At 44.7% G+C, this 21,478-nt stretch overlaps 2 protein-coding genes across 3 annotated transcripts in view; one reads left to right on the forward strand and one right to left on the reverse strand.

Moving 5' to 3' along the window:
• The first annotated feature begins 7,300 nt into the window (after positions 1–7,300).
• Positions 7,301–8,266, forward strand: LOC118588803 (testis-expressed protein 19.2-like). The gene has a single exon (XM_036195342.1). The coding sequence runs from the start codon at positions 7,301–7,303 to the stop codon at positions 8,264–8,266; it is 966 nt and encodes a 321-aa protein (XP_036051235.1).
• A 10,433-nt stretch (positions 8,267–18,699) lies between these two features.
• Positions 18,700–21,478, reverse strand: part of Ogfod3 (2-oxoglutarate and iron dependent oxygenase domain containing 3) — a 67,199-nt gene continuing 64,420 nt past the window's right edge. Inside the window, exon 9 of one of the 2 annotated variants that reach the window (XM_036196261.1) lies at positions 18,700–19,079. In XM_036196261.1, the coding sequence (XP_036052154.1) occupies positions 18,979–19,079 (101 nt within the window). In that variant the 3' untranslated portion in view covers positions 18,700–18,978. The remainder of the gene's footprint in view (positions 19,080–21,478) is intronic. The other variant, XM_036196257.1, reaches the window with a different exon arrangement.

Below are 21,478 nucleotides of genomic sequence, written 5' to 3' on the forward strand. Positions count from 1 at the left end.
GAAAAGTCAAAGTGGCTGCTTTCTGAATCAGGCAGAAAAGAGCAGCAAATGGCCTCGCAGGTATCTTTTTTAAGAGGATAAGAAGGGGAGATCTGTGTTAGCCTGGGCTAGGATGCGGTGGTATATTTTGATTGGGCATGTTAATTAGGTGAACTAAAAGGGGCTTTTGATGGCTGGACTTTGGTAGTCAGCCTCAGGAAGGACTGTGGCATAGGAAAGTGTTCAAATACTGGGACAGACTTTGGTGACTAGCTTTAGAGATGTAATCTAACAGGTTTTCTTGTTTGTTTGTTTGTTTGTTTAGCAAAGCAGAGGGAAAGGGGAGAAGGGCAAGGCCTGCCAGAGCCTGCCACATTGGAGGTGGCCAGAATCCCTTCAAAAAGTTTAAAAATTACTGTGCTTAAGAGAACTATAAAGCAAAATTGTACTTTCAAATGTTAAGGGCTGTTAAGTATTGTTTTCATAATTGCCTGGTCTTATACAATTTTAACAAAACTTGTTTATGTAAGGTACTATAGATCATCGGGTTAACTGCTGTTTTTGCTTATGTAAACAAAATCTTGTTTTGCTCAAGATGACCTTCTGCTTGCCTGTAAACACAAGGTAACTATGTTCTTTGCCTTTATAATAAATGGGGCTAGCGCTACATTTGGGTATAGACCTGGAGCCAGTATATGAAGAAAATCCTCTTCTTTCTTAAAATGTATTAATAATCAGACTGGTGAATCTCTGAACTACCCCAAACCCATAACAGTATTGCCTCCTAGGCAGGGAGCCTCAAACTGTACAAAAGTGGAGAAAGCTAGCTACACGCAAGGAACTCCACATTTATTCTCTTTGCTTTCGACTAGGGATGTAATGTGACTAGCTGATTGAGTTCCTGCCTTTATTTCTAAAAAAAATACTATGGACTGTGACCTGGAATTGTGAACCAAAATTGCCTTCTGTCAGGATATTTTATCACAGCCATAGAAATGAAGATCAAATGCCCTCCCTGTCAAACCACGTGAGCATAGCAAAGAGGCTAATCAGCACGCCAGAGGATTTCCCTTGTGAAAGCTTGACTTGACAAAGTTCAGAAGAGAGCAAGAAAAGACTGAGTGACATGAACACTCACAAATATCACTGAAGAGAAACATTTTGTTAGACCCTGTTGTGGGATGAAAGGTCCAACCCACTTCCAGGTTTGAAAAACTACCAACTCCCACCAACCCCCACCTTGGAAATCTCCACCCTGGAAAACTCTGCTCCCAAGAAACCCTATATCAAACTTGCCGCCTGCTCACTTCCCTGATGCTTCTTGCTCTTTTGTGTCTCTCCAAAACCTTTTGTGTAAGGTTTTGTTGTTCAGTGTGACTTCGTGGTATTCCTTGGCTCCTGACTGCCAGGACACTTTAGTGGGAGGCCAGCTCCCACCTTTTCAAGGTTTTTTTGTTGTTGTTTTGGGGGTTTTGTTTGTTTTTTGGTTTGGTTTGGTTTTGGTTTTTCCACAGGGTTTCTCTGTGTAGTTTTGGTGCCTGTCCTGGATCTCACTCCATAGCCCAGGCTGGCCTCAAACTCAGAGATCCGCCTGGCTCTGCCTCCCGGAGTGCTGGGATTAAAGGGGTATGCTACCACTACCTGGTGTTTCAAGGGTTCTTATGAGGAAGAGGGATAAGAAAATATTAGATGGAAAGATAGTGAAGAGGAGAAAGACAGAAACACAGGATAGCTTCAGGAGAACCCAACAACCTTTTCTGATTATTCAAAAGGGCTTTTTTATAACAATGCCAAGGGGCAGAGCAAACGACCTCCCCCTTGCTAGCAAAGCACACCACAGAGTCAAGTGTAGACCTTTCCAAACACCTGGTTACCACACCCGTGATCTAATCATCCCCTCATGCAGCCCTGATGGGTAAATCAAGCTCAGACTCTTGGACCCTGAGTCAGTTCTCACTAGGAAGCTTCTGTGGGTCTCCACTTACTTTGCTCTCAGAGCCACAACACTTCAACTGGTGAAATCTTTCTCTTCAGAGCTGTACACTTACATTTGTGTTGAGCCATCAGGGAAAGCACAGGAAGTGTCTCCTACCTGACTTTAAAAGTAAGTAACGCAGCCTGGTTATATGGGAAGGAGGGATATGGCAAAGGCGTTAAATAAAGGACGCTGGTCTTTACAAGCTCCATGCCTGCTCTGGGATCATCAAATGAAGTTGTGGTGTTTCTCTCACCCTCCAAAGTGAAAACAGCTTCAGGAGCATGGATTGGACACGAGCTTTTCTAGCTGAGGTGTTGCTTTCACAGACTAGTGCAGGCTGTCTGGAGATACTGTGACCAGAGCACGTCTTCGGCTGGTATTGTGGTAGTCCTCTACAGCTGCTGGTCTGTCCTCAGAGAGACTATGTCTAAAACAGCCAGGCTGACAGGAGAGTGGTCCAGTCAGGTTTCTAGTAAGGGCCCAATCAAGCCTGCTATGCCCAAGGGAGGGCTCTAAATGTCTGCTGCTCTTAGCAATTTAAACTGCTTGGAGAAAGCACTTTTTGCTCTCACAAGCCTTGGTGAACTCTACATATGACTGTAACCATTCTGCTCAAGGCAGTGGAGAAGCACTTCCTTGGATGGTCCAGCAGAGGGGCTGCTGGGATTGGTGCCAAAAGACAAGGATCTGAGGGCTGGAGGGATGGCTCAGTGGTTAAGAGCACTGGCTGCTCTTCCAGAGGTCCTGAGTTCAATTCCCAGCATCCACATGGTGGCTCACAACCATCTGTAATGAGATCTGGCGCCCTCTTCTGGTCTGAAGGCAAAACACTATACATAATAAATAAATTAAATCTTAAAAAAAAAAAAGACAAGGATCTGATTGGTGAAAACACAAACCTTCATTTGTATGTGAGGTTCATTTGTATGTGAGGTGTACTATGATTGGTTGAAATATAAACTTTCATTAGCATATGAGATGAGCTGGGATTAGTCCAAACACATCTTCTCTGGCTATATAAACAGGCTGTTCAGGCTTACTTAAAGTGTTAGATGGGGTGATACCCTGCTTTGTGCCTCTTTTGATATTACAGTATTGGGGTGAACTAACTCTCTCTCTCTCTCTCTCTCTCTCTCTCTCTCTCTCTCTCTCTCTCTCTTTCTGAGATAGAGTCTCACTATCGAGCCCTGGTTGACCTGGAACTTGCAATGTAGACCAGACTTGTCTCAAAGTAACAGAGTCCCAGATATGACTCCCAAATGCTGGAACTAAAGGCATATAATGCTACATTCTGCTTTAAAAATTTTTTATTTGATTTGTGTATGTATGTTTGCATCTCCATGTGTGTGTGTTCATATATATGTAGGTGAAGGGACCAGGGCCAGTTGTTTTTTCCCTAGGGGCCAGTTAGCTAAGATCTCCGCCCCATATTCCCCCACCATCCTATGCTGACCCATGTGTGGCTTCAACCAGACCCTCAGAAAGTACGTCCAATCTGGTGGCCAATCAGAGTCCTACCTGGCCACAAGCAGGAACTGTTCTTTCAGTCAGACAGACCCCTGACACAGCAGACAGACCCCTGACACCACAACCACAGTTGCTGACCAGATGTCATGAGCCAATCATAAAATGATTCCTGTATCAGTAAGGGTCTATACCCAATCACTTCAAAGTACACCTAACCACAGCTGGAATTCCCCTAAGCAGGCTTAAAAGGGGCTGCCTTACCCTGACCCCAGGGTCAAAACCATTTTGGGCAGCCCCAGCATACTGGTCTTTTCTCAGGAATAAAGCTGCCCTCTGCAATTGTGTATCATGTGTCTTCTGGTCATTTGGAACGATCTAAGGACCCTACATTAGGGAAGACAGAAGCCAACATCAGGTGTTTTCATCATTCTTTGTGTTCTGTTTGGAGACAGGGTCTCTATTTGAATATGGAGATTGCTGACTGAGGCAGACATGAGCCCCAGAGATCCTCTGTCTTTGCCATCCACCCCACAGTGTTGGGATTAAAGCACTTGCCACCACAGATTTTGGCATGGGTTCTGGGGACTGATGCTTGCAAAGCAAGTGTTTTAATAACTAAGCCAATTCCCAGCTTTTCAAAGCCTCCTGTAAGTGGTCCTTTCTTTTAGTAGTGCAGGCTGAATTGGTAGCACGAAAGCAGCACAGAGGCAGGGGAATGGCAGCAGTGGTATGTTAACTTCTTTTTGGTTGCTGTGATTAAATATCATGGCCAAAGTCATCTGCAGAAGAAAAAAAACCAATGATTTTGGTTTATGGTTCCCAAGGGATAGACCATAATGACAGAAGAGGCATGGCAGCAGTGGCCAGGACAGGTAGGTGAGAGATCACATCTCCAACCACAAACATGAAGAGGAGAACACAAACTGGAAGCAGGTGGAGCTATGAACTGTCTGTTGGTCTGACCGACAAGTAGGGTGGAGGCAGGACTGGGCCAGCCAGTCTCTCCCTGAGGCTGAGCAGGATGATGAGTGTCGAACGCTGCCCGCCCCCATCCCCTGCCTAACCGGAAAGAAGGACACCGGATCAGGAGTCTTGTCGAAGCAGGAACTCGCTCTATTGTATCAGGAGTGAACTTATATAGGTTGTGGTGATGGGGGCTGGAGGGGCTGAGGATAGCAGGACAATGAGATGATGCCATCTCAGCAGTTACTAGGCAGAGGCTGAGTCTAGGTCAGGTAGTGCTGAGTCACTCACTGGGAAGTCATGTCCCAGGACAGGTCGCCAAACTCGAGCTAGGCTCGGGAAGTTGTTGTGCCCAGATTGTGACCTCCAGAAAGACCACCGAAGACGAGCATGCTGGAATGCAAAAGCAAGGTTTAATTTGGGATATCCAAAAGCAATACAAGCCTAGGCAGGGACTTCGTCCAATACATCCAACACAGTAGAGGCTGGAGGAAGTGCCCGCCTCTGTGCAAGCTCAGTTTTAAAGGCAAAACCCACAAGGTTACATCATTTAGGGGTGCTAGTACAGGTACAATTATGATTGGCTTGCTTCTAGGGGCTTTCTAGAAATCATGGCTTAATCTTACTTCTAAGGGAGTAGTTACCCACCACCATCTCTCATTGGCTGCCCTCAGGTGCAGACATTTCTATGGTCAGTTACCCTGGAAACGAGGGAGAGGACATCCCATAGTCCGGCAGTCATTACCTCATGACTACCTTGTGACTACCTTGTGACTCTGTACTTTTACACTTCCTGGTTTCTGGAATCTGGACTGACTGGCTTCAGTAACTCATGGCCTATTCTAGTAACTCATGGCCTGTACCTAAAAGGAGAAATCTTAGGCCTTAGTTTTAGGGTTAAAAGCATTTTGGTCTTATTTCTAAGATGGCTCATTTTGGTCTCACAAAATTACACTGAGCCTCACTCCCAGGCCTTGTGGGGCCCAACACTCTCAAAGGCCACTGCCAGTGACACACTTCCTCCAGTAAGCCTGCGCTACCTAAAAGTCCCCAAAGCAGCCCCACCAACTGGGAATCAAGTGTTCAGATACCCCATCCTATGGGGGGGGGCATAGCTCATGCAACCCCACATGTGTTGACCGTTGAATGCAACCCCACATGTGTTGACTGTTGAATGCAACCCCACAGGTGTTGACCGTTGAACAGTAAGGCTAAAAGGCGAGAGCAAGGAAAGACAGCTGGCTAGTTAGAGCTGAAGAGGACACAGCTGAGCAGTTCAAGAGCCCACAGACACAAGGTCCACAGGGTAGAGAGGAGAGGGTAAGGAGAGAGGACTACACAGAGCCAGTGAAGAGTTCCAGGTAACTGTCAAGCTCACAACCGAACACAGCAGCTTTACTTGTGAAAATCCCAGACAGCGACAAGATATTTTTCAGGAGGTGAGTGGATCAACAGAGGTATACCCAGTTAATGGGGAATTACTGACCCCTGAGGGCAAACTTGCTTCCTGCTGCCCCAGGCACCTAGGGAACCTAGCCATGTGTTCCCAAGGAAGGAAACTGAGATAATTTCTTGCTGCTCAAGGCCAGTCAGCCTTGTGACATTCTGGACAGAATAGGTGCAGAGATCATGTCGGTGACTGGAGGGCCTGGGGAGGACAGGGGCCAAAGGCATCTGTAGAGCGAGAAACTGCTCCCCGTGTCCCTGTGATGGCACATCATCGTACCCGGGTGCAGACCTGTGGGATGTCGGGAATGGACTGCGAGCTCCTCCTCGAGGAGGTGACACCAGCAGCGCGGCTTGCAGATGCTAACAAGCAGGTCTCTGCAGTGAAGGCTGAGCTCCGGGGAGAGGCCCCTGGAAACCTGTATCTTCTGCTTGGTTTTCCCGGGAGTCTCAACCCCTCTAGACACACTACAGAGAATTCTTTAAGAACGAAAAGACCCGGAGAGAGGGAGATGTGTTCAAAACGCAGTTGAGGGCCGAGTGGGCGGTTTCACGAGTTGTAAAGAACTGTTACTAAAGAGGCAGGGACGAATGCTCTTTCCAAACAAGACAAGCCGCAGGCCCAGGCCCAGGCCTTCGTGTCCCTTGAAGTGACAGTGACCCAGGGACAGGACGCTTAGGTGCAGGCGGGGAGCAGCGCATGCGTGCCCTGGGGCGCCAGGGTGACTCAGCGCCTTAGCGGGCTGCGTTGGGGCTCATGGGAGATATGCAAATGAGCTGGAGCATCATGGGTGATGGCCCTGTGCGAGGCGGTGGTGCTGTGCTGAGGCCGCCTTGGTTTGGCGTCCACTAGCCGCCTTGCGGGGAGCTCAGCCGGGAAGGTGAGGGTGAGGAAGAAGGCCTGGGGGGCGTCTGGGACTGGTTGGGTGGACGCCTGCCCTGGGCGGCTGGGTGTGGGTGGGAGGGCGCTGGGCAGGGGCGAGGTCCTGGCCTCGCTTCCCGGCCTCCTTCGGTTGGTAGCCAGGCCCACGTGTGAGGCCGGGGCAGTGAGCGCCGAGGAAGCTGCTGAAGCTGGGGTGCGGTGAGCAGGGAGCCCCAACACTCCCCTCCTCTGGGCTCAGCAGCTGCCCAGCAGGGGGCGCCACGCCTCATTTTCTTTGCCTTTCTAGCTCCCCAGACACTGGAGCCAGTGCGCCGCTGGACAGGTTTCTGGAATCTCAAGTCCGTCCACCTTCCAAGGAGGTATCATTGAATGGGCACCCAGTTCTTGCACCACCCTGTGTCCTGGAGCCCCAAACACCCTAGGCCTCCCCTTGCACCCCATTTTCTCCTGTTTCTCCCATTCTCGGCTTTTCCCGCATGTCCCTAACATCACATGGTCCCCAGATCCTGTAGACCTGACCTCCTGAGACTGTCAAGCAAGTCTTCTTCTCTCTGTCCAATCAGCTACAGGCAGGCTCCTGGGCCATGTGTCCCCCAGTCAACGTTTACCATGCGGACAAGGGCATGTCCCAGCTCTGTGAGGCCTGGCTCTACCAGCTTGTCCACGAAGACCAGATGAAGATCTGCTTTGCTTGCTTCAAGGCAGGTTTTCTGTTAGTTGAAAACATGCTTGAGATAGGGCACTGGGAAGAGGAAGAGTGGGGTACTGAGCCCATGGAATTCTTGGATGAAGAACCTGAGCCAGAGGAGTGCATGGAGTTGGAACCTTCTTTGCTACAGAGCCATGAATGTTGTCCACAGACTGTCTCTGAACATGGAAGGTTTGGGGCCCTGATACCAAGCCCTGTAGCAATGGAACCCCAGCCTATGTCCACTGAGCTGGGGCCTCAGGAAGCTGTACCCCTGGACCTGGACCCCGAGGATACTGAGTGGACCCAGGCCTTTCACTGGAGGTTAGATATCTTTCATAACTGCCCCCATGAGCTCATCATCCCTCCTATGTCCTGGTGGGATATTTTCAATGTAAGCCCATCTCCTGGGCAACCTGTATTGTTGGAGTTGAGCCCCATCTGGCCCATGGATCCATTGGAAGCAGAAGCCTGGCTGGTAAACCTGAAGTTCTTCTTCCTGTTGAATAGCTTCGATGCCATCTGCTACCTGCTGTCAATGAGTCCTCTCTGGGCTGTGAGGACCAGGATCAAGCGCTGGCAGGTGTTGCTGGACCCTTGCAATGTGAAGGTGGTCCAGCTACAGAATGCACCTGAACAGCAGGACTTGAACCGCTGGAAGCTGAGCATCCTGGAGTCCTCGGAGCTGGGGTTGGAGCTGGTGCCCGCTGACTGCAGCCTGCGGAAGGTAGGCTTCAAGGTGCACTCCTACCTGCCCTGGCACAATAACACCCCAGAGGTCTGGAACAGGGAACCAGGGGAGAGGCTGCCTGTCATAGAAGTTCCACCTCATTTCCGACTTCAGTCACTTAGATATCCTTGATCTCAAATAACCAAGGCATTGATGCTTAGGCAGCCCCTATTGCCCCAGGGAATATGAAGAGCCAGAGGTTACCTGTTCCGAGTAGCAGGGGAACTGTTGGTCTAGGATTTGAGGGGAGCATCTAGAACAGCCTAGGGGCTTAGGGACCTCAGAGGGAAGTCTGGCATATTTTATTTACATCAGGTGTTTAGTTGTCCTCAGCTGACCAGTGTTTGGAAGGTGAGGCCTAGCTGTGTGTGTAGCAGTGTTGTGTATTGGGTGTTGTGGGGGACAGGTCACAGATTTTGTATTAGTATGTGCATGGACTCTGAGGCACTGTTTGACCTGGCATGTTATGTAGTTAGATCCTGTCTTTGGGGTCCTGAGACCTGGTTTCAGGGTTTCACAGAGTGTTTATGTTCTTTGTTTTTATTCATGCTCCTTTTGAATGTTTCTGTTGAATAAAGTTGGTATTTTAATTTTTGTTTGTTTTTTGTTTTTTGTTTTTTGTTTTTTGAGACAGGGTTTCTCTGTAGCTTTGGAGCCTGTCCTGGACTAGCTTTGTAGACTAGGCTGTCCTCAAACTCACAGAGATCCACCTGCCTCTGCTTCCCGAGTGCTGGGATTACAGGTGTGTGCCACCACCGCCTGGCTTTTAGTTTTTATTATTTTATGTGTATGATTTTCCCTCCATATACTGTCCTCATGCCTAATACTTGCAGCAGCCAGAAGAGAGCATCAGATCTCCTGAAGCTGGAGTTACTGATAGTTTTGAACCATGTGAATGCTGGGAATTGAACGCAGGTCCTCTAGAAGAGTAAGCAGCATTCCCACTGCTTAAGCCATCTTTCTAGCCCCCGTTGTCAGTGTTTAATGGAGACCCTGTGCAATTTTCCTCAGTGGGTCTTGAAAGAGCAACCTTCTCACCCACTTCTGGCTTCCCACAAAAATGGGAATGGGGCACAGTGGCTTTTGTTCTTTCTGAGTCACATGGTCACAGTCACATGTGTCTCCAGTCACAGTCTTTATAACCCTTGTGCAAGGGCACAGGGTTTTAAATAAGAAAGAACCCTGTGTAGGATAGTTGTATGCTATCTGATTGACACAATGCCCTGGCAATTGAAAGGGATCCATGTACCTTCCATATGTCTGATCTGCTAGGGTTAGAGTGTCACACCTCAGCACCTGCATGCTCTGCACAAAGGGAACAAAACAGGATAAGACACCCATGTACCTCATCAAGGGACACTGAGTGACCATTGCTGTCTTCCTGTGAGTGACCCATCTAGAAATTTCTGCAGTTCTGTGGGTGTCTGGCTGGCATCACCTGGTGATTTAAGTGGTTCAATCCTGGGGCCATTTTACTGTTCAGTTAATCACAGAAGGATCCAATTATGGGTTTTCTTCATTTTGTTTTGTTTTGTTTTTCTTTTTGAAACAAGGTCTTACTATGTAGTTCAGGCAGCTAGCCTCAAACTTATGATCCTGCATCAGGCTCCTGAGTACGGGGATTACAGGTGTTTGCCATAACCCTGCCTCAAACATTGCTTTTTTACCTAACTTGTGTGTCATTTTTCTTTCATGTCTTCCAGAAGTATCTTAATTGTTGTCACACAGGGTTCTGATGCTCATTCCTGGAGAGATGGCACCACACTGTATAAAGAACACAGTAGGAGGCGTTGCTGCCTTCAGTGGCCTGGAGCCTGTGGTCCAGTGTGTACCTAACTCTCCTCCCTAACAAACTGGGTTTGTCTCCCTATGTTCCCTCCTCTCTCCCTCTTCTAGTTAAGTAGTCAATCACATCAAACACTTTGTTGTTGTTTTGTCTTCATTGTTTAATTTTACTTTATTGTGTATGTTTAGGAGTTTGGGTACACATATGACATGGTACACATGTGGAGATTAGAGGACAACTCTCAGGAGTCAACTGTTGTTCTTTATTTAAATGGTTGCTGCCTTTTAAGCCACAGCTGTCTGAATCAGCAACTGCAACTATGCTGCTACCAGCCGCGGTTAGGCCTAGGCTGCAAAGGCCATAGCTGGAGGGAAATCTGTTACGTCTGGCTCCAACTCTAGCAAAGCTATGAAAGGAAACTTAACTAAACCTCTCTTCCTCTAAAGAACTCAAGATGCAAAGGTTAAGTGTAGAGAGCTGCATGCCACACCCTAGAGATGGCGCTGGCTTCCGCCTCCCACCTTCCCGATGGTGAGCGCTCTTGGTGGTAAACAACTCCATATTCAGCTTGGCTTTAGGATCTGGCTTGCTTCTGTATACCTGGGCCTGTCTGCGATGCCCACAGGGCTCCCCCCCGGGGTCAGAAGATTGTTCAAGGTTCCTGGATAAACTGCAGAAAGAAGAGCTCGGTGTTGCGTCTTCCTTGCTGGTAGAGGCGGTCATGACAGTTAAGGTGGAATTCTGCTCTTCAGAGGCTGAATAACAAGTAGTTCCCCTCCCCTCGTTTGCATCCTCTAAAAAGCCCCTGTGCTTTCCCTAGCCCCTCCTTATAAACCCTTTCTCACCTAGCTCCTCCCTATCACTTCTTGTCAGCTAGTCGCTGACTCAACCTCCTGACCGCAGGTGAATTTTAATCAAAACACATTTTTGCATCATTAAATGTTCCAGAGCATAAACAAAAGTAACACACCTGGAAATAATATTCTACTACATTTCCCCCTTTTTGTCTAAACAACAACAAAAAAGGTTTTAACTTTAACATAATAAGACTGTACACAGTAAGAACAATTATCAAGTAAAGATTGCATTCACAATGTAATGAATGCTAGTTCATTTGTGTTTGGCAACTTAAAAGAAAATACTCCATTATCTATCCTATCTTAATGAATCTAAAGTTTTATACCTAATTTACTCTCTACCTTAACTAAGGAAAACTGCAACTATAACTATCTAGTCTTCAACTCCATCAAAGACCCCAGAAGCATAATATTATTTAAAGTAATCAAAAGGTGCATAGCAAACAACTTCCAAAGCTCTAGCAATGACAGAGACATCTGACTGCCTGGACAGTCACCCAAAGTTCCTTCTGCAACACTGGGGCATCCATCTTCAGCCTACAGGCCCATAGTATTTTGCAGAATTATCAGATAAGCAGGAAATCTGAAGGACTGTCCTGCCTTGTATTGGCAAAGTTCAACAGTCACTTGTCTCAGTGTCCTGAAGCAGGAATTTTGAAGGACTGTCCTGTCTTGTTTGGGCAAAGTTCAACAGTCTTTTTCCTGTGTGTCGTGCATATCCAGCCTGCACAACACATTGTCAGCAGTCAAAGGCAAGGACAGTTTCTTTGCCCAGTGGCTAATCTTGCCACAATGAAAGCAAACTCCGTAAGGAGTTTCTTCGATGCCCATCATTTTCTCTGAGGTAATTTGGTGCTGCCAGGAGCAGATATGTCTCATTGTCATGAAAAACTTTAAGTTTACAAAATATTTTAAATGTCATGTTCTATAGGTCTTTGAAAGGTTTGAAGACCATCTATCTAACTAAAATATCTATTTAACCTAGAATACATACCTAACATATCAACAAATTTGATTATTATGAATGACTACTGACCTATGTTTCTTGATTGTCCTATATAGTTTATAATAATAGCTTTCAAAAATCAGAACTTTACCTTACATTTTTAAATAAACTGCATAGGTACAATATCTTAACCAAGAGTAGAAACACATATACAATATGTGGTAACAAAAACTTTAAATTTGCATCAATATAAAAACCTTTAGACAAGAGTAGAAGCATATACAGTGTAACAAAAGTGACTTAAATTTATGTCAACATACAAAAATCCTTTAGCCAAAAGTATATATATATACAGTATGTTGAGTTTATATCAATATACAAAAGTCCTTACAAATACAAAATGTCGCACCCGCCTCGACCAGCAAGGATGACGCAACAACGGGGCTCTTCTTAAAACAGTTTATTCAGGACCTTTGTTAGTTGCAATGTCTCTCCCCGGGGCAAGCCTCTCCCAGCCCCTAAGTAGGTCTGGGCTACCAACCCCAGACAGCCACGTGGGCACTATCCACAGGTCCACGCATATGCCAGCGGCACACAAATCCAGCCATAGCCAAATAAGGAGCTGTTTACCACAAAGAGTGCTTGCCATCGGGAAGGCAGAGGGTGAAAGCCAGCGCCATCTTTAGGGCGCGGCACTTCGCAGCTCTCTACAGTTCCTCCTTTTTGTTTTACAGAGCAACAGGCAAGAGTAGAAGTCTGATCTCTGCTAAAATGGAACATGTACTAATGTTTGTCCAGGCGTCGTCCACCCAGAGAACACTAGACCCGTCCGATACCCTTTTCACAGAGGTGGGAGTTAGGGTACCAACCCACATGCAATCATACTTGCTCTTCTTGAGGTCAGTGTAGCATAACCTCAAGTGCAGTGTGCAGGCCTCGCATCCTGTGCCTAAATATCTTTTAAAGTAGCCAACCAGGCTTGGGGGGACTGTCCTGCATCAATGGCCATAAAGGCTTGGATAATCATGGCTGCATGGCGACGCTGTGAGATCCTAATGCGACAAATGCACCACAAGCATACTAGGGAGGTGAGCACCAGTAAGCCTACTAGGGCTCCTATTCCCGCCCACTCCTTCATGTGATCCATGGCTGTAGCAATCCAGGAAGATAAACCCTCCGCCAGTCCGGTATCCACTTGGGTCGAATTCACCGTGACAATAGCCACCCTCAGCTGGTCCATCAGGTTATCAAACTCTCTGGTCCAATTGCCTAAAAGATAACTAGACAACCTTTTAGATAAATCTGCAGCATGGGTAAAATTATTATATGGGACACTAGTCACACATAACCCTTCATACTTCCATTGGCAGCCAAGTTGGGCAATCTGCCAGAGGGTATCAATTTGCTCTTGAACCAGGTCAATTCTCTGGTTGACCACCATCAATCCTCCTCTTATTTGAGCATTGACACCCTTTTGCACATCCAGAACATGTGCCACATTGGCAGAAAGATTATTCAAGGTCTGTGGCGTCTGTACAGTATGACTCATGGCAATGGCGGCTATAGCAGCTCCAACAGCAGCCAAGGAAATAGCTGTAACAATGGCTGCAGTAATGCCAAAATCTCTTTTTTGTCTAAACAGGGTCATAGCATTAGGAGCATCAACTGGCATAGGCACCCAGCGAGGCATACGGGTAATTATGGCATAATCGTATTTAGAAGCATTCCAGCATTGAGTATAAAAACAGGTATTATTATGGCAAGATACAGGCCTCTCTTTGCTCACTATAAACAAGAATGGAGGATACACACAAACTGGAGTAGGATTATAAGTAATATTAGCCAGTGGCTTAACTCCGTCATACGCACAGCCTGTATCAGTTTTGGCAGTGATGCCTGTGGATAACGGGCCAGGCACAGAATCCCAGGAGCCCCAAGGCTTGGAGCTACTCCATGAAAACTGACTAATCCCATGCACTCCCCCAGCAATCATAACTAGGGGCTCTAAATTCATGCAACTTCCATTAATGCCACACAATAGCCAATTATCAAAAGGATTAGAAATATACAACTGAGAGGGATTTTGCTCACTATAATTACTACCTACAAAAGTCTGATTAAAGTCTGTGCTTATTCCAGGAGAAAAGGTGAAACTCTTTCCTTGATTGGCCCAGATCACAATACGAGACTGACAACCTGTCCAGGGCCAGACGTTCCCTCCATCTTGACCCCAACAAATGGGGCCCATTTTGGTTGACCAGGTTTATCATTTCCCAACGCTTTAGCAGGCCACCATCCAGACACCCAAGAGGCATTGGCTGAAAAACAAGGGCCTGGTCCAGGCAAATCAAACCATCCAGCCGTCTGGTTATATATCAAGACACATGGGGAAACATTTGATCTGTTTCTGACAATTTGGAAACAAAGAATTCCGTTTAAATCAAAAGACCTATTTTCTCCTATAGGAGCTTCCTCTGGGTCCATAGGGAGGTATGGAACATCCATACTTTTATTACTACCAAATAGCCGTGGGAATAATATTGCATCATGACGGACTGGCATTGGTCTCGGGAACACTGACAGTATCCCCCATCTTAGGTCTGTCATTCCCAGCTGATCATCATTAGCGCGAACAGGGAGATCACTGTCCTCGCAGACATGTTCTTTCTGGCACTGGACTCTTCTCACGAGGCACTCAGGAACCCACACTGGGTCTTGCTGATCCTGTGGGAAAACACAAACAGAACCTCATGCCCATGTCAGCACGGGATCAGGTCCGTGCCAAACACCTGTCAAGGCATCTTTCCATTTCACCATTCCTTTAGAAGGACTGTGCTGACAATGATGCCTGTCTGCAGCAGAACAATTGCAAGCATCCAAATTCAAAAAATTCAGGGTAAATAATGTAAGAGAGAGTCTGTCCTTAGGGGTACGGCCATAGCCTATTCCCCCTTTTTGTTTTTGAAGCAACTCCTTTAAGGAGCGATGAGCATGCTCCACAATGCCTTGACCTTGTGGATTATATGGTAGGCCATGTACAAGTTGCACATTCATCTGTTGACAGAAGGAAGCGAACTTCTGTCCGGTATATGCAGGACCATTGTCTGTTTTTAACTGTTGAGGCTTACCCCATACTGCCCAAGCTTCTAAGCAATGAGCAATAACATGAGAGGCTTTCTCTCCTGCCATTGGGGTGGCATGAATGATTCCAGAGCAGGTATCAACAGATACATGTACATATTTGACACGTCCAAATTCAGAGATGTGTGTAACATCCATTTGCCATATTTTTAGGGGGAGCAGACCACGAGGGTTAACTCCTAATCTAGAAGGATGATGAAAAATGACACATTGGGGACAATCTAGTACCACCTTTCGTGCATCCGCACGTGAGATAGAAAACTTTTGTTGTAATGTCCTTGCATTAACATGAAATTCTTTGTGGAAAGCATGTGCTCGTTGTATGGCAGAAGCCACAAACATCCATTCCTGTCTAGTACACTGGTCCACTATATCATTGCCTTTAGCCAATGGACCTGGCAGACTGGTATGTGTGCGGATATGTTGCACAAAAAAGGGATTCTTACGTTGCCAGATCAGTTTCTGCAATTGGCCAAACAATGAGCTAACAGGGCTAGAAGATTTGATGGGCCCCGCACATTCAAGGCTTTTCAAGGCATTAACAACATAACTAGAATCTGACACTAAATTAAATGCAAATGGACAAGCCTTGAAAACTTCAAGAACTATTGAAAGCTCCACCTGTTGGGGTGCACCTGGCAGGAATTGATGCTTTACAGGTTCAGTAGAATCCACCATATAAGCACCTGTTTTAGACCCATCTGTAAATATAACACTTCCTCCTGGAGTGGGCTTAGGGAAAACTACAGGATGTTCTTTAAAGAAAGTTAATAGTGGATGTTTAGGATAATGGCAATCTATGTGTCCTGGATAGGTACAACGCAGTATTGCCCAATCATCTATGGCAGCACATAATACCTTGACTTGAGTAGAATCATAAGGAACAACTAGCGTTTGTGGTGATGTTCCAAAATATTGTAAACATTGCTGAATACCCTGTTGCGCAAGTAATGCTACAGCAGTAGGATAATACTCAATTGATTTTGCAGGTGAGATTTTAGTATAAATCCATAACAAGGGTCCTTTTTGCCATAAAATCCCCGTAGGTTGCAACTGGGTAGGCAGAATGCACAGGGTAATATCATCATTATTTTGCACTCTTTGAAGAAAAGCCCTTTGTAGCCTATCCTCTAATTTTGTTGAGGCTTCTCGGGCTGCATTGGTTAGTTGCCTCGGTGAATCCAAGGCTGCATCTCCAATTAGAATATCATATAATGGTTTTAATTCATAATTGGCCATTCCTAAACTTCCTCTTATCCAATTTATATCTCCTAATAATTTCTGAAAATCATTCAATGTGCAAAGATGATCCTTCCTTAACTCTACCTTTTGTGGCATGATATGATGATTAGTTATTTTAGAGCCAAGATAATTGACAACTTTGCTCTGTTGCACCTTCTCAGGGGCAATACAGAGTCCCTTTTGCTTTAGCAGTTCTACAAGTGAGCTATATGCTTGTTGAAGAATGCTCTCCTCTTTAGCTGCTAACAGTATATCATCCATATAATGGAGGCATCTCAGGCCAGGAAAACGTGCTCTCAAGGGTTCTAAAGCAGTAGCTACAAACAATTGACACATAGTAGGACTGTTGGCCATGCCTTGTGGCAATGCAACCCATTGATATCTTTTATCAGGTTCCTCATGATTAGTGGACGGTAAAGTGAAAGCGAATCTCTCACTGTCTTTGCTATTCAGTGGAATGGAAAAGAAGCAGTCCTTAATATCTACCACAATAATAGGCCAATTTTCAGGCAAGGCTGACAGCAATGGAAGACCATGCTGTACGGGTCCCATAATTCTCATTTGCTCATTTATAGCTCTAAGATCATGTAACAATCTCCATTTTCCTGATTTCTTCTTGATGACAAATATGGGTGTATTCCAGGGAGAAAGGGAGGGTTTAATGTGCCCTTCCTCCAATTGCTCTTTCACTAATTGATATGCAGCATGTAATTTCTCAGAGGAGAGTGGCCACTGAGGAACCCACACTGGCTCCTCTGTTATCCAGGATATGGGAATGCCCTCCTCAGCAGCCCCTAGGAAAAACCCAACCCTTGTTTGGGTTTCCTAGGTACTGCTTGTATTGGCTCCTTTCGGCCTTGTAAAAATTTTCCCAAGCCAAAATCAGGATGACACCCCATGTTTTTCATAATATTTTTAGATTCTTTGGAATATTCATTACTCAACTGAAAGCCCATGGATTTCATAAGATCCCTCCCCCAGAGGGACACTGGAAGTTCAAGAACATAGGGTTGCATAACGCCAGAGTGACCTTCTGAATCTTGCCAATTCAACAAATTTGCACTAATATTAGGAACACTGGCATAACCCAATCCCTGTAATGTTTGTGAGGAAGCCTGTATAGGCCAACCTCGAGGCCAATCTTTGCTAGCTATGATACTGCAATCTGCTCCTGCGATCCAAATCTAGGTCTCTTCCCAATTTCTCCCAGGAAGGCACTGTGAGGCTTCCTGAAATTGCAAACCAAGGAGCAACTACATCACACTGTTCCAGAAACCGTTCTAGGGTGTGTTTTTTTATTTTCAATTTCTTAGAGAGAAGCAGCTCATTAAGAGCCAGAAAAATTGGGTGCGAGGAGGAAGCGCCCATGTTAGTATATCCTTTGTTTCTCAATTTGAGAAGTTTCTCGGAGGTTTCTCGGAGCCTTTACAGAACAGCCCCAGCCCTCTGGTTTCACCTGCTTGTTTTGTTATTCAAATTACCCGTCCACTATAGTCGCAGAACAGGTTTCACTTGCTTATTTTGTTATTCTAATTACCCGTCCGCTTTGGTCGCGGCTCTACTGTATTACCCGTCCGCTTTGGTCGTGGCTCTACTGTCCCGCTCCCCCTTTGTCTACAGGTGAGCGTAAAAACCCGCTTTTGTCGCGGATCCTCAGTATTTTCTGAGGACTTACCGGTATACTGCCTGACTGTAAAAAGTTCTGAGCCCCATGGAGAGACGTGGGAGTGTCCCCGTACGTTCGATTCCCCCCCCCCCCCCGTACGGGCCACCACTTGTCGCGCCCGCCTCGACCAGCAAGGATGACGCAACAACGGGGCTCTTCTTAAAACAGTTTATTCAGGACCTTTGTTAGTTGTAATGTCTCTCCCCGGGGCAAGCCTCTCCCAGCCCCTAAGTAGGTCTGGGCTACCAACCCCAGACAGCCACGTGGGCACTATCCACAGGTCCATGCATATGCCAGCGGCACACAAATCCAGCCATAGCCAAATAAGGAGCTGTTTACCACAAAGAGTGCTTGCCATCGGGAAGGCAGAGGGTGGAAGCCAGCGCCATCTTTAGGGTGCGGCTACACGCAGCTCTCTACAACAAAATACTTGAGATCAATAGTTTTCCCTTAGCTTATAGTAGATTCAACAATCTATTATTTGAAGTAGATTCAACAATCTACCCTTCCATCCTATAATTCCTATATCCCCCCTCTTTTTTTTTCAGAGATCCCTGAATATAATATCATTTGCATAATTTCCTACCTTGCCAATACTAGTAACAAATTAGTAAACAACCCCAATAAGTGATGACAAGCATCCATAACCCACCAAATGACCAAATATCATTCTTCCCACCTCTTAGGAATATGGACGTCATACCTAAATTTTCTTCCTGTTATCTGGAGATGATGATACCCTAAAAAAACTGAAATGTTGACCAACTTCTGAGAAAATATTGTGATCAAGATAGAAACATTGTTATGGGGCCCCATTATCCTTTTAAAGACTTCCAAGATGACTGTTAAGAAAATTTATTGTTTACTGTGGAAAACATAAACTTTATTAATATCAAAATGGAAAGTTTAAATTTTAAGATAGTAATACACCTAAAGGAAAACTTTAAAAAGTCAAAATAAATTTTTGGAGAAAGAAATTTGTGGCAATAGTAGTCCCTAGATTTTGCTTTTTTTCTGTACCATACCATGGCTCTTCTGATGAGACAGAGACTCTGAATTTTCTTTTAACAACATGCTTGGGTTTGGCAAAGTGGAGAGCCATGCTCCAACTCCAAAGTCAGCTTTGGTTTATAATTGAGTTGGGACAACAAATATTTCAAGAGCTAAAGAGATTTTTATCCTATAGAAAGTAATTATACCATCATACTAGATTAATTCTTTTCTTGGTAATTTTTTCCAGAGAGTTCTCCCTTCTTCTTTAGATGTCCAATGGTCCTTAAAGTCTTCAAGATGGATATTTTTATTTCCTGTAAAGACAAAAACAAAACCCTGGGTTGGGGATTTAGCTCAGTGGTAGAGTGCTTGCCTAGCAAGCACAAGGCCCTGGGTTCAGTCCTCAGCGCTGGCACAAACAAAAACAACAATAACAACAAAAAACTCTGCCTGACCCTAATTTGTTGAGTTTTTCCTTTTGACATGTTAAATCGCCTCCTCGGTGGATGAACTATCACTTCTCCTGATCAAGAGGTCTCTCCTGTTCAAATTGAATCTTTATTAATTTTGATGGTATCCATAGCTTTTCTTCTGTAGAAACAAAAGCAAAACCCCTTCCTTCCCCAATGCAGCACATATCCTGGTTTCTATTCTGAGGTCAATACATCTTTAAACTACACAGGCTGATTTAATTCTGTAGGTTTTTTTTCTATATAAGCTGTCATTCCTTTCTCATTAGCATTTAGAAATTTTAAAGTTAATAAAGTATTATGCAGTCTATCTCTGGGGAACTTGGTTAGTCCCTTCTGTTTATTAATCCTTTCTTTTAAAGTTAGATTTGACCTTTTTATAACTGCTTGTCTTGTAGGGTTGTGTGGTATACCTATAATATGTTTTATGTTATAATATGCAAAAAACTGTTTCATTTTAATAGACACATGCTGGAGCATTGTCAATCTTAATTTGCACAGGTATTCCTGTAATGGCTATGACTTCTAATAGATGTGTAATTACAGAAGCAGCCTTTTCAGAACTCAAAGCAGTAGCCTATTGAAATCCTGGATATGTATCAATGGTATGGTATATGTATTTTAAAACTTCCAAATTCTGCAAAATGAAACATATCCATTTGCCAAATTTCATTTCTTTGTGTACCCTTTGGGTTACATCCTGCAGGGAGTGGAGTTTGGTTTATAAGGAACAAGTAGGACATTGTCTTATAATTTCCTTGGCTTGTTGCCAACTGATGGAAAAAAATTCTTTTTAAACCCTTGCTATTGATATGGTGGTTTTTTAAAATGAAATTCTGAGGCCTCCAGCACATATCCTACTAAGAACTGATCATTTTCATCATTATTTTGTGCTAGAGGATCTGGCAGACCCATATGGGATCTGATATGTGTTATATATATGGGATGATTCCTATTCCTGATTATTTCCTGTAGTTGTATAAATAATGAAGTTAATTTTAACTTATCAGGAATAAGTTCAGCAGTTTCAATATGGAAGACAACTCTTTCTGCATATTGAGAATCAGTAATTATAGTAAGAGGTTCTGAAAAATCTAATACCTTGAGAATAGCATAGAACTCTGATTTCTGAACTGAATCATAAGGGCTTTGAACCACTTTACTTATTTGTCCTGACTTATAACCTGCCTTTCTTGATCTATTTGCACCAGTATAAAATGTAGGGGCTTCAGAAATTGGGGTGCCTTTTATTATATGAGGTAAATCCAATTAGTCTTTTTTATAAACTAAAATCTCTTACTTTTGGATATTTGTTACTTATCTCTCCCAAAAAAATCACTGCAAGCTCTTTGCCAGTTTTCATTTTCTGCCCATAGTGAAGCAATTTCAGCATTAGTAATAGGTACTACAATTTCTGCTGGTTTCATTTCTGTCAATTGACAAAGTCTTAATTTTCCTTTTAAAAATCAACTCAGAAACCTGTCCCACATGTGTCTTTAATTTTTTTACTCTGTGTGGTAAAAATATCCACTCTAAGATAACATCTTTACATAATTAAACATTCCAGAGCATAAACAAAAGTAACACACCTTGAAATAATATTCTATAACAGTCAACTATCTTCTTCCAGGAATGATCACTCAGGTCATCAGCAAGAGATTTTACCTATCAAGCCATCTCATTGGTCCTTAAACCTTTTTTATGTACAGGCCTTTTTTAAATAAAAAAGAAATGTATTTGCTGATTGAACTGTGTCTATGCCTGCCTGCGTGTGCACAAAGTCCAGAAGAAGGCACCAGTTGTCTTATATCACTCTGCCTATCCCTGAGGAAGGATCTCTAGTACCTGCATCTTATGTTTTTCTCAACTAGGCTGGAAGCTAGCAAGTCCCAGGTATCTTCCTGTATCCACCTCCTTCCCTCAGAGCTGGCATTGTTGCCAGGCTGTAAATACCTGGCTTGTTGCATGGGTGCTAGGATTCAAACTCCAGCCCTTATGATTGCACAGTAAGCTGAGCTATCTCTCCAGTGCCCAGGCTTTTAAAAAAATTGAGTACATTTATTTATTGTGGGGGTTTATAGGGGTATGGGTGTGAGTGTGCCAAACCACAGCATACATTAAGTTGAGGTAACATCACACAACAAAATTATTTGATATGAAAAATCCAATGGCACTTAACATGTAGAATTATTCTCTCCTTCCATCACATGGGTCTATGGGATTGACCTCAGGCCATCAGTCTT

The sequence above is a fragment of the Onychomys torridus genome, chromosome 8 (genome assembly GCF_903995425.1).
Source record: "Onychomys torridus chromosome 8, mOncTor1.1, whole genome shotgun sequence".
In the NCBI taxonomy this organism is placed as follows: Eukaryota; Metazoa; Chordata; class Mammalia; order Rodentia; family Cricetidae; genus Onychomys; species Onychomys torridus.